The 9,143-nt window shown below is 28.9% G+C and overlaps 5 protein-coding genes across 8 annotated transcripts in view; 2 read left to right on the forward strand and 3 right to left on the reverse strand.

Moving 5' to 3' along the window:
• Positions 1–42: 42 nt before the first annotated feature.
• On the reverse strand, positions 43–3,454 carry LOC108545295 (ribosomal protein S6 kinase beta-1). The gene is made up of 12 exons (XM_017896829.1): positions 3,194–3,454; positions 3,055–3,095; positions 2,797–2,971; positions 2,223–2,306; positions 1,787–1,920; positions 1,625–1,687; positions 1,393–1,521; positions 1,218–1,308; positions 1,028–1,144; positions 712–951; positions 478–629; positions 43–351 (listed from the first exon to the last, which is right to left on the reverse strand). The coding sequence occupies exons 1-12, from the start codon at positions 3,278–3,280 to the stop codon at positions 294–296; spliced, it is 1,371 nt and encodes a 456-aa protein (XP_017752318.1). The 5' UTR covers positions 3,281–3,454; the 3' UTR covers positions 43–293.
• Positions 3,455–4,071: 617 nt separating this feature from the next.
• Positions 4,072–4,731, forward strand: LOC108545296 (thioredoxin domain-containing protein 17). The gene is made up of 3 exons (XM_017896830.1): positions 4,072–4,224; positions 4,412–4,493; positions 4,578–4,731. The coding sequence occupies exons 1-3, from the start codon at positions 4,083–4,085 to the stop codon at positions 4,729–4,731; spliced, it is 378 nt and encodes a 125-aa protein (XP_017752319.1). The 5' UTR covers positions 4,072–4,082.
• A 303-nt stretch (positions 4,732–5,034) lies between these two features.
• On the reverse strand, positions 5,035–5,755 carry LOC108545281 (ribosomal protein S6 kinase beta-1-like). Its single transcript, XM_017896815.1, has 3 exons — positions 5,495–5,755; positions 5,356–5,396; positions 5,035–5,272 (listed from the first exon to the last, which is right to left on the reverse strand). The coding sequence occupies exons 1-3, from the start codon at positions 5,579–5,581 to the stop codon at positions 5,035–5,037; spliced, it is 366 nt and encodes a 121-aa protein (XP_017752304.1). The 5' UTR covers positions 5,582–5,755.
• Positions 5,756–6,372: 617 nt separating this feature from the next.
• Positions 6,373–7,096, forward strand: LOC108545297 (thioredoxin domain-containing protein 17). The gene is made up of 3 exons (XM_017896831.1): positions 6,373–6,525; positions 6,713–6,794; positions 6,879–7,096. The coding sequence occupies exons 1-3, from the start codon at positions 6,384–6,386 to the stop codon at positions 7,030–7,032; spliced, it is 378 nt and encodes a 125-aa protein (XP_017752320.1). The 5' UTR covers positions 6,373–6,383; the 3' UTR covers positions 7,033–7,096.
• A 404-nt stretch (positions 7,097–7,500) lies between these two features.
• The window catches only part of LOC108545348 (SEC14-like protein 2), a 10,741-nt gene continuing 9,098 nt past the window's right edge, over positions 7,501–9,143 (reverse strand). For 3 of the 4 annotated variants that reach the window (XM_017896907.1, XM_017896909.1, XM_017896906.1), the window contains 5 exons: positions 8,869–9,078; positions 8,209–8,558; positions 7,927–8,069; positions 7,709–7,860; positions 7,501–7,632 (listed from right to left, as the gene is read on the reverse strand). In XM_017896907.1, the coding sequence (XP_017752396.1) occupies positions 7,529–7,632; positions 7,709–7,860; positions 7,927–8,069; positions 8,209–8,558; positions 8,869–9,078 (959 nt within the window). In that variant the 3' untranslated portion in view covers positions 7,501–7,528. The remainder of the gene's footprint in view (positions 7,633–7,708; positions 7,861–7,926; positions 8,070–8,208; positions 8,559–8,868; positions 9,079–9,143) is intronic. The other variant, XM_017896908.1, reaches the window with a different exon arrangement.

Raw genomic sequence — 9,143 nt, forward strand, 5'->3', positions numbered from 1 at the left:
ATATATATATATATATATATTTTTATTACATGCTACCAAATAACTGCTGCGTCGCTGCTCTTAAAGCACAATCTTAATTAGTACCTTTATTATAATTAGATTTGATTAAAAAAAAAAAATTAGCTAAATTTAACTGCTGCATATCCAATGAAGCACTGGATATTGGACCTATCCTTTTGCTACTCCAACTATATTTTATAAAATTCCCTCCCTGAGACACAAGGATTGGTCATGGATATTCAGCAGTTAGGCCGAAATGCTAAGCATTTTTTCACTATAAAAAAAAGTGGCAGTTAGCCTATTTCGATCATTTCTGTATCTTCCACATTGCCGTGCCCAACTCCGTTATGTCTACAAATTGCCACGATCATAATTATTGAACGTACGGAAATTAATAAAATATATATTTTAAATCAAGTAAATTACGTAATACTTGCATATAATGTTATAATACATAATATAAAAAAATATGCTTACCTATGATTTTGTACATGATTATTATGTAAATGAAAGTGTGTTCCTCGAGGAGAAAATCCTCGCATATTACCTCTACGTGGACTTCTAGCATTTATTACCCGTGGTTGCGAGTACATATCTTCTAATATACTAGGTGCCACATATGTAAATCCCTAAAACAAATTAAATCTCGTTTAACAATAAAATAAAATTCTTTAAAAAACTGTCTAACATAAAATATATGTAAGAACATACTTGAAATACTCTATTAGCAGATTCACTTAATGTATACTCTGCAGGAGAATCTATTGGTGCAGATGTCGTAAATTTTTTATCGAATTGTGATACATCATCTTCACTTGTTAATGTTGGTCTAAAAGGTGGCTCTAATTTACGGGAAATGACGTCATTCCAATTGATATGCTTGAAAAATTGATGACCTTTTATTTGTTCTGCATCAGATGAACCAGATCCTAATCTTTGTGCAACTTGCCTCTACAAACATAATATTATTTTATTGTGTTAGTAAATAATGTAAAGTATCGTGACTTTTATGCTTCATGGAATTAACCTTCAATAATTTTCGAATGAGATCTCTGGAATCAGGTGTTAGATATTGTGGAAGATTTAGTTTACCACGTAAAATTTTTTCAATAGTCTTCTTTCTATTATCAGAAGTAAATGGTGGCTAGAAATTGACATACATAAAAATTAGAAAGTTGATTACATTAATCCATTTTAATATCCACAATAACACTTACTGAACCTGTAAGCATATCATACATCAAAGTTCCAAGACTCCACCAATCTACAGCTTTACCATGCCCACTTCTTGTTAAAATTTCTGGAGCCCTTTTATTAAAGCACAAATATTAATATTAATGTTACTTAACTGCAAAATTCCACTTGTATTTATAGTTGCAGAAATGTTCTTACATATACTCTATAGTGCCACAGAATGTATGTGTAACAGTACCATCTTGTATGTGTTCTTTACAGAGACCAAAATCAGTTAGTTTTATATGTCCCTCTGCATCTAACAAGATGTTTTCAGGTTTTAAATCTCTGAAATTTATTAACAAAATAATTTAATAATGGAATAGTAACACATCATACAATGTACTAAATTGTTCTATTTAAATTGATATATACAGAAATACTCAAATACCTGTAAATAATTCCTTGCAAATGAAGATGTTGAAGAGCCAATATTATTTCCGATAGATAGAAACTATACAAATAAAATTTGAACATATTTCTTCTTTAAAGATATTTTTGTACAATTAATTTATAATTACAGTAATTATTGAAATGTTATTATCTCACTTACCAAGCTGTTTCCTCGAGGAATATGCCTTCATCATTTAAATGTCTAAATAGTTCACCACCACACATATATTCCAAAATCAGATATAATTTGCCACCAGTTTGGAAAGCATACATAAGGTCTACGATGAAAGGATGCTGCCAGATGTAATATATATATATATATACATATATACATATATATATTTCAATGTTTTTTTTTAGATTATATTTTATTTAACATTTTAACTTACAAAATAATTAATTTTGATAAAAATACAAATGATTAAATATAATAAAAATTATTATTTATATATTTAAATGATTATACTCTTATACATATTTATTAAATACTACTTTCATTTTATATTACTAAATGAAACAATTTAATACAAAAAATCAGACGGCAAACAATTATCAAAATCGTCTGAATTATTGAAATCTAAATAGATCTGACCTACCTTTACAGCTTCTAAAATATTTCTTTCAGCTTTAGTGTGTGCAGTATCTTTTTGATTCCTTATAATTGATGCTTTACGTAAGACCTATTTTTCAAATATATACATTTAAAGATCAAACAAAAATAAAATAAGTATTAAATATATCAGATAGAATGAGAATCAAAAAAATAATTTTATATTATTTTATATTTAAAAGTATGACAATATATAATATTTAAAAAGAAAATAGGGAATTATATATAATTTACACATTTTCTTTTTTACAAAATTCATGAAAACAAAAGTGAAGAATAAAGAAAAAGAATAAAATGAATTATTTAACATAACACTTTACACATTCAATTCAAATTATATTTAGAAAAAAGGTATACAAACAAAAATTATGATTATTTATAACAATTTCTTGTTAGACAAGAAAAGACAAAGAACTTATATAATTGCGAACAAAACGGTCAATTAATGTTTTCCGTGAAATAAAATCGATGTTATTGAAAATGTTTTTTCATTCGTATTATGGGAAATTTATAAAGTATTTAAGATAGAAAGAAACTAAATAAATAAAACTTTTACATACCTTCATCGCAAAGATCGTGCCACTGTCGTTACCCGTTATTTTACGCACTTGAAAGACCTTGCCATAACCACCCTTTCCAATAACTTTACAAAGCTCGAAATCCTGTGGTCCAGCTCTTTCTCGCCCACGATTGACATTCTGTTCCGATATAGGTACTGTTTCAACACCTTCCGATCTAATAGAATGTGAAAATTGTCATTACCATGAAAACTTTCAGACATGATACATATATACAAGCGGAAAGGAGAGCTTACTCACTCGGTTATTTCATTCACATTTGGATTCGCATCGTACTCTTCCTACGTGAAAAGAAAAACGTATACGAACAGCGTTATGGAACGTGAAATGAAAATGACGATAAGGAAACTGGAGTGCTCGTGTGCAGATGGAGAATTACCTCGCCAATCTCGATAACATCATCGTCAGACTCGTCCCTATTTACCGTGTCCGCATCGTGCAATTCGATATCGAAAACTGCGGCCATTCTATGCGCGGCTAACTTAAATCCAACGAGATTTCGCGGCTGTTGTGAAGGCGAATTATTTCTTTTGTAACAGACGACGATAGCACAACAATATTGTTACACGGTCAAAACCTTGAATTACTGCGAACAAGCTGCCCTGTCCCAGAGCATACCAAACACCCTCGCCTTACGTACACTCTGATTGGCTGTGGAATTTCGTCATCGTTATGTTATCGGAGTGGGAGGGTATGTAGTTCGACCAATCGGACAATGCTATGCAAGATCTAGAAGGAATTGACAACTACGGAATTCAAGACAGTATTGCTAAGTTTTCTTAATAGTATTTTTCGCGGTTCATTCAAATACTGTAATTTTATTAATAACAAAAACCGATAATTCACGATATTATAAAGCTTGTAAATTATTGCGATGTCAAATATAAATAGAATAATCGTAAAAATTTAAATATTCATTGTATAAACTCGTACATATTAGCGTATAAAAAATATGATACATTATACGATTTCATATTGTTAATTATGAAAAAAATACTTTCTTCAATAATTATATTTTGATTGAATAATATTCAAATTTAAAGTAATAGCATATTATATAAAACACCATTAAACATATTAAAATTAATTAATTTACGAATCTACTTATCTCTTATCAACTAGATTAATATCAATCCAAAACATCTCATATAGAGAGTGTCATTATTTTACAATTGATAACAGATACTTGCATACCAAATTTTTATACAATATAAAGAAATAACAAAATTTTATTATCATTGTGTTTATTGGTAAAAAAAAAAATAAATATGGTTTTACGTCATCACATTGAAGGATATGAAAACTTTTTAAAATTTATTAAAAACTTTAAATCTAATGAATCGGTTTACGTACTTTACAGTGGTAAAAAGCTTCCCGATGGCAAAAGTTGGTGTCCAGACTGTGTTAAAGGTACATACAATTGTTCGATGGTAGTCATTTATTTTTTCACATAACCTAAATTCTATAATATGTAAGATATTTTTTAGATAATATAAATTAAAATCAATATCTTTCTTGCCATATGTGTATTTTCATGTAATTTTGTAATAAATTAATAATTTATATGATTATAGAGGAAATTTTGTTTTTGTTATAGCGGAACCCTTCATAGAAGAAGGATTCAAAGCAGCTCCAGATTCATCACATTTAGTTGAAGTTGAAGTTGGAGATCGACCATAGTAAGTGTTTTAATTAGATATGATGCATATTAATGTATTATTTAAAAAAGAAACTAACATTTAAAATATTTATTCTAATTTTAGCTGGAAGGATTTAAATTGTCCATTTCGTACAAACTCCACTACAAAATTAAGAGTTTTGCCTACGTTAGCAAAATGGAATACACAAAAACGTCTGGAAGGTGATGAATGTTCAAAAGTAGATCTCATTGAAATGTTACTTTCTGATGAGGATTAATAATTCAATTTTATATGCTAGGGAATTATATATAATTTACACATTTTCTTTTTTACAAAATTCATGAAAACAAAAGTGAAGAATAAAGAAAAAGAATAAAATGAATTATTTAACATAACACTTTACACATTCAATTCAAATTATATTTAGAAAAAAGGTATACAAACAAAAATTATGATTATTTATAACAATTTCTTGTTAGACAAGAAAAGACAAAGAACTTATATAATTGCGAACAAAACGGTCAATTAATGTTTTCCGTGAAATAAAATCGATGTTATTGAAAATGTTTTTTCATTCGTATTATGGGAAATTTATAAAGTATTTAAGATAGAAAGAAACTAAATAAATAAAACTTTTACATACCTTCATCGCAAAGATCGTGCCACTGTCGTTACCCGTTATTTTACGCACTTGAAAGACCTTGCCATAACCACCCTTTCCAATAACTTTACAAAGCTCGAAATCCTGTGGTCCAGCTCTTTCTCGCCCACGATTGACATTCTGTTCCGATATAGGTACTGTTTCAACACCTTCCGATCTAATAGAATGTGAAAATTGTCATTACCATGAAAACTTTCAGACATGATACATATATACAAGCGGAAAGGAGAGCTTACTCACTCGGTTATTTCATTCACATTTGGATTCGCATCGTACTCTTCCTACGTGAAAAGAAAAACGTATACGAACAGCGTTATGGAACGTGAAATGAAAATGACGATAAGGAAACTGGAGTGCTCGTGTGCAGATGGAGAATTACCTCGCCAATCTCGATAACATCATCGTCAGACTCGTCCCTATTTACCGTGTCCGCATCGTGCAATTCGATATCGAAAACTGCGGCCATTCTATGCGCGGCTAACTTAAATCCAACGAGATTTCGCGGCTGTTGTGAAGGCGAATTATTTCTTTTGTAACAGACGACGATAGCACAACAATATTGTTACACGGTCAAAACCTTGAATTACTGCGAACAAGCTGCCCTGTCCCAGAGCATACCAAACACCCTCGCCTTACGTACACTCTGATTGGCTGTGGAATTTCGTCATCGTTATGTTATCGGAGTGGGAGGGTATGTAGTTCGACCAATCGGACAATGCTATGCAAGATCTAGAAGGAATTGACAACTACGGAATTCAAGACAGTATTGCTAAGTTTTCTTAATAGTATTTTTCGCGGTTCATTCAAATACTGTAATTTTATTAATAACAAAAACCGATAATTCACGATATTATAAAGCTTGTAAATTATTGCGATGTCAAATATAAATAGAATAATCGTAAAAATTTAAATATTCATTGTATAAACTCGTACATATTAGCGTATAAAAAATATGATACATTATACGATTTCATATTGTTAATTATGAAAAAAATACTTTCTTCAATAATTATATTTTGATTGAATAATATTCAAATTTAAAGTAATAGCATATTATATAAAACACCATTAAACATATTAAAATTAATTAATTTACGAATCTACTTATCTCTTATCAACTAGATTAATATCAATCCAAAACATCTCATATAGAGAGTGTCATTATTTTACAATTGATAACAGATACTTGCATACCAAATTTTTATACAATATAAAGAAATAACAAAATTTTATTATCATTGTGTTTATTGGTAAAAAAAAAAATAAATATGGTTTTACGTCATCACATTGAAGGATATGAAAACTTTTTAAAATTTATTAAAAACTTTAAATCTAATGAATCGGTTTACGTACTTTACAGTGGTAAAAAGCTTCCCGATGGCAAAAGTTGGTGTCCAGACTGTGTTAAAGGTACATACAATTGTTCGATGGTAGTCATTTATTTTTTCACATAACCTAAATTCTATAATATGTAAGATATTTTTTAGATAATATAAATTAAAATCAATATCTTTCTTGCCATATGTGTATTTTCATGTAATTTTGTAATAAATTAATAATTTATATGATTATAGAGGAAATTTTGTTTTTGTTATAGCGGAACCCTTCATAGAAGAAGGATTCAAAGCAGCTCCAGATTCATCACATTTAGTTGAAGTTGAAGTTGGAGATCGACCATAGTAAGTGTTTTAATTAGATATGATGCATATTAATGTATTATTTAAAAAAGAAACTAACATTTAAAATATTTATTCTAATTTTAGCTGGAAGGATTTAAATTGTCCATTTCGTACAAACTCCACTACAAAATTAAGAGTTTTGCCTACGTTAGCAAAATGGAATACACAAAAACGTCTGGAAGGTGATGAATGTTCAAAAGTAGATCTCATTGAAATGTTACTTTCTGATGAGGATTAATAATTCAATTTTATATGCTACAATACTAAAGCTCAAAATTAGCAATTATGTAAGTCTTTAAACATTAAATCACGCTTAAAATGAATTGCTTATAAATTTGATTTTTATTAACATATATTTTAATAAAATTATTTTTTCCTTTTTTTTTTTTATAAAAATTCCAATTTTTTCCTTTTCTATAAATATATAACTTCTATCCACGTATAAACTTCTTACATTTATAATAGTAGTAGTACTTACTACAAATAAAATAAAAATTACTCTTTATAGTATAAAAACAGATTCAGATAAATTTACATGTATAATGAAATAAGTTATATTTATAAAATTTTAAAAAATTTTATAGAGTAACTATTGGTACCTAGATATAGTAAGCAATAACATAAAGTAATATAAAACTATTATTTTCTTTATATATCGATTATAGTCTAGAATGTATTTCTTAAAAAAAAATATTTTTTATGGTGTTTATTATTTTGATGTACTAATCATAATGTTATGGTGCTATTTCTTGTGTTTCTGATGGTGGTATAATTTTTACAGAATAATGGATTTTCTTATTTCTCATAATACTATATGTGTTATCAAAGATAACAGAATCTAAAACAGATAAAATTGCCAATGTGTTAGGTTCGATATTTTTATGATTTTATCATTTACGCGTAGATTTACTCACACGTAGAAGGTACTTCGCAAGTCAGAATTCCAATCTCATCTAATTGATGAGCAGCTACTCGTCGAATAGGTATCACTTCTTTCTGTATTCCACTATTATCCTTTTTCACAATACCAAATTTGATGTCATGACCTTCAGTTCGAAATTCCCAACTGTAATTATTTACAATTAATAAATAGAAAATTATCATTGTGGCTAATGTAGGGCTTTTTTTATACCTTAATAAAGACCCCATCTCAGTTACTACCATATCGATCTCCAGCTTTGCACCTTTCTTAATCGTAACCGTCGTAAAGTGCTCTCTATCTTTTTCCGTGTTAGTTACATACATTTCTTTAGGAATTTTTCCACCAAGACAAATCTAAACATAGATAATTACGAATATTATATCAGTTAAAAATTTGGTATTTGACATACAAAGGTATTCAATCATTATACTTGAGTTATCAAAAATTTGTTCAAAGTTTGGAAATGAATTAATTTTTTGTTCATTTCTTTACCTTAGTACCATATTTTGGATTCCCATCAAGATCTTTAAGAGTACCTCCAAAATAAGCAGGAACTTGGTCTCTAGCAATGGTACTGAATATGGCTGCTTGCCATTTTACAGGATCAGCTTTATATATTTGAATCTTCGATAGGGTATATTCGTTCATAAATTTCTTCGCAACGGAAAATGCAAATGCAAAAACTTTTGGCGCTATAAGATGATACAGTTGTGTTATTATATGATGACATCGTACGATTATGCTTAGCATATAAATTGTACCATTAATGATGTAACAGGTCTTTAAAATCTCCGGATAATTAGCCTCGTACATTTGAATTAAAGTAATTACAACCTCGCCAGCTGAAAAATAGTATGAAAAATACTATCAACTTTTGCCTTTAATGGAGAAATTATTGACCAGTACATGATGTGATATGAAAGCGTCTTTGATTTAGCAAGAGTTACATCACTAGTCAATCGTTTCTTATGAATCCATTGCACAAAATGCTCGTTGGTCTTATGTAAGCAATTCATTATTTTATACCCTGCTTTTACGTGTTACAATCACGTAAGCACCCAAAAACAGCTATTACCTTGTAACAGCACTTAAAGGATAGAATACTTTGAATAATTTATGTAACCATCAAACGATTGAGAAATCGATATTTACCTGGTCTCCAAAGGTATTGTCTCAAATTAAAACCCTGCATATCAAAAATTACAACCACTTGACCAGCTGAAGGACCATGCTTTAACATTTGCTCTCTACATATTTTTAAATATTCTTCAAGATGTTTTATGGTTACTCGTATCATGTCTCGCCGCGAAACTACATGCAAAATACCATAAATATCCAGGGCATCGAAGTATACGACGATTACTGTAAGAATACCGAAATTTTATGAACTTTTTCTTCTTAATTATTAATTTAGTTATATATAATTA

This window comes from Eufriesea mexicana, unplaced genomic scaffold, assembly GCF_001483705.2.
Source record: "Eufriesea mexicana isolate 0111107269 unplaced genomic scaffold, ASM148370v2 scaffold395, whole genome shotgun sequence".
NCBI classification, from domain to species: domain Eukaryota; kingdom Metazoa; phylum Arthropoda; class Insecta; order Hymenoptera; family Apidae; genus Eufriesea; species Eufriesea mexicana.

Bases quoted from the DNA above. Each gene is read 5' to 3' on its own strand.
- LOC108545296 (XM_017896830.1), top strand. From the start codon at position 4,083: ATGGTTTTACGTCATCACATTGAAGGATATGAAAACTTTTTAAAATTT. The intron at 4,225-4,411 runs GTACATACAATT...TTTTTGTTATAG, and splicing joins GTGTCCAGACTGTGTTAAAG to CGGAACCCTTCATAGAAGAA. The intron at 4,494-4,577 runs GTAAGTGTTTTA...TTCTAATTTTAG, and splicing joins GAAGTTGGAGATCGACCATA to CTGGAAGGATTTAAATTGTC.
- LOC108545281 (XM_017896815.1), bottom strand. From the start codon at position 5,581: ATGGCCGCAGTTTTCGATATCGAATTGCACGATGCGGACACGGTAAAT. The intron at 5,397-5,494 runs GTAATTCTCCAT...CTTTTCACGTAG, and splicing joins ATGTTATCGAGATTGGCGAG to GAAGAGTACGATGCGAATCC. The intron at 5,273-5,355 runs GTGAGTAAGCTC...ACATTCTATTAG, and splicing joins AATGTGAATGAAATAACCGA to ATCGGAAGGTGTTGAAACAG.
- LOC108545297 (XM_017896831.1), top strand. From the start codon at position 6,384: ATGGTTTTACGTCATCACATTGAAGGATATGAAAACTTTTTAAAATTT. The intron at 6,526-6,712 runs GTACATACAATT...TTTTTGTTATAG, and splicing joins GTGTCCAGACTGTGTTAAAG to CGGAACCCTTCATAGAAGAA. The intron at 6,795-6,878 runs GTAAGTGTTTTA...TTCTAATTTTAG, and splicing joins GAAGTTGGAGATCGACCATA to CTGGAAGGATTTAAATTGTC.
- LOC108545295 (XM_017896829.1), bottom strand. From the start codon at position 3,280: ATGGCCGCAGTTTTCGATATCGAATTGCACGATGCGGACACGGTAAAT. The intron at 1,688-1,786 runs GTAAGTGAGATA...TTATTTGTATAG, and splicing joins TTCCTCGAGGAAACAGCTTG to TTTCTATCTATCGGAAATAA. The intron at 1,145-1,217 runs GTAAGTGTTATT...GTCAATTTCTAG, and splicing joins ATGATATGCTTACAGGTTCA to CCACCATTTACTTCTGATAA.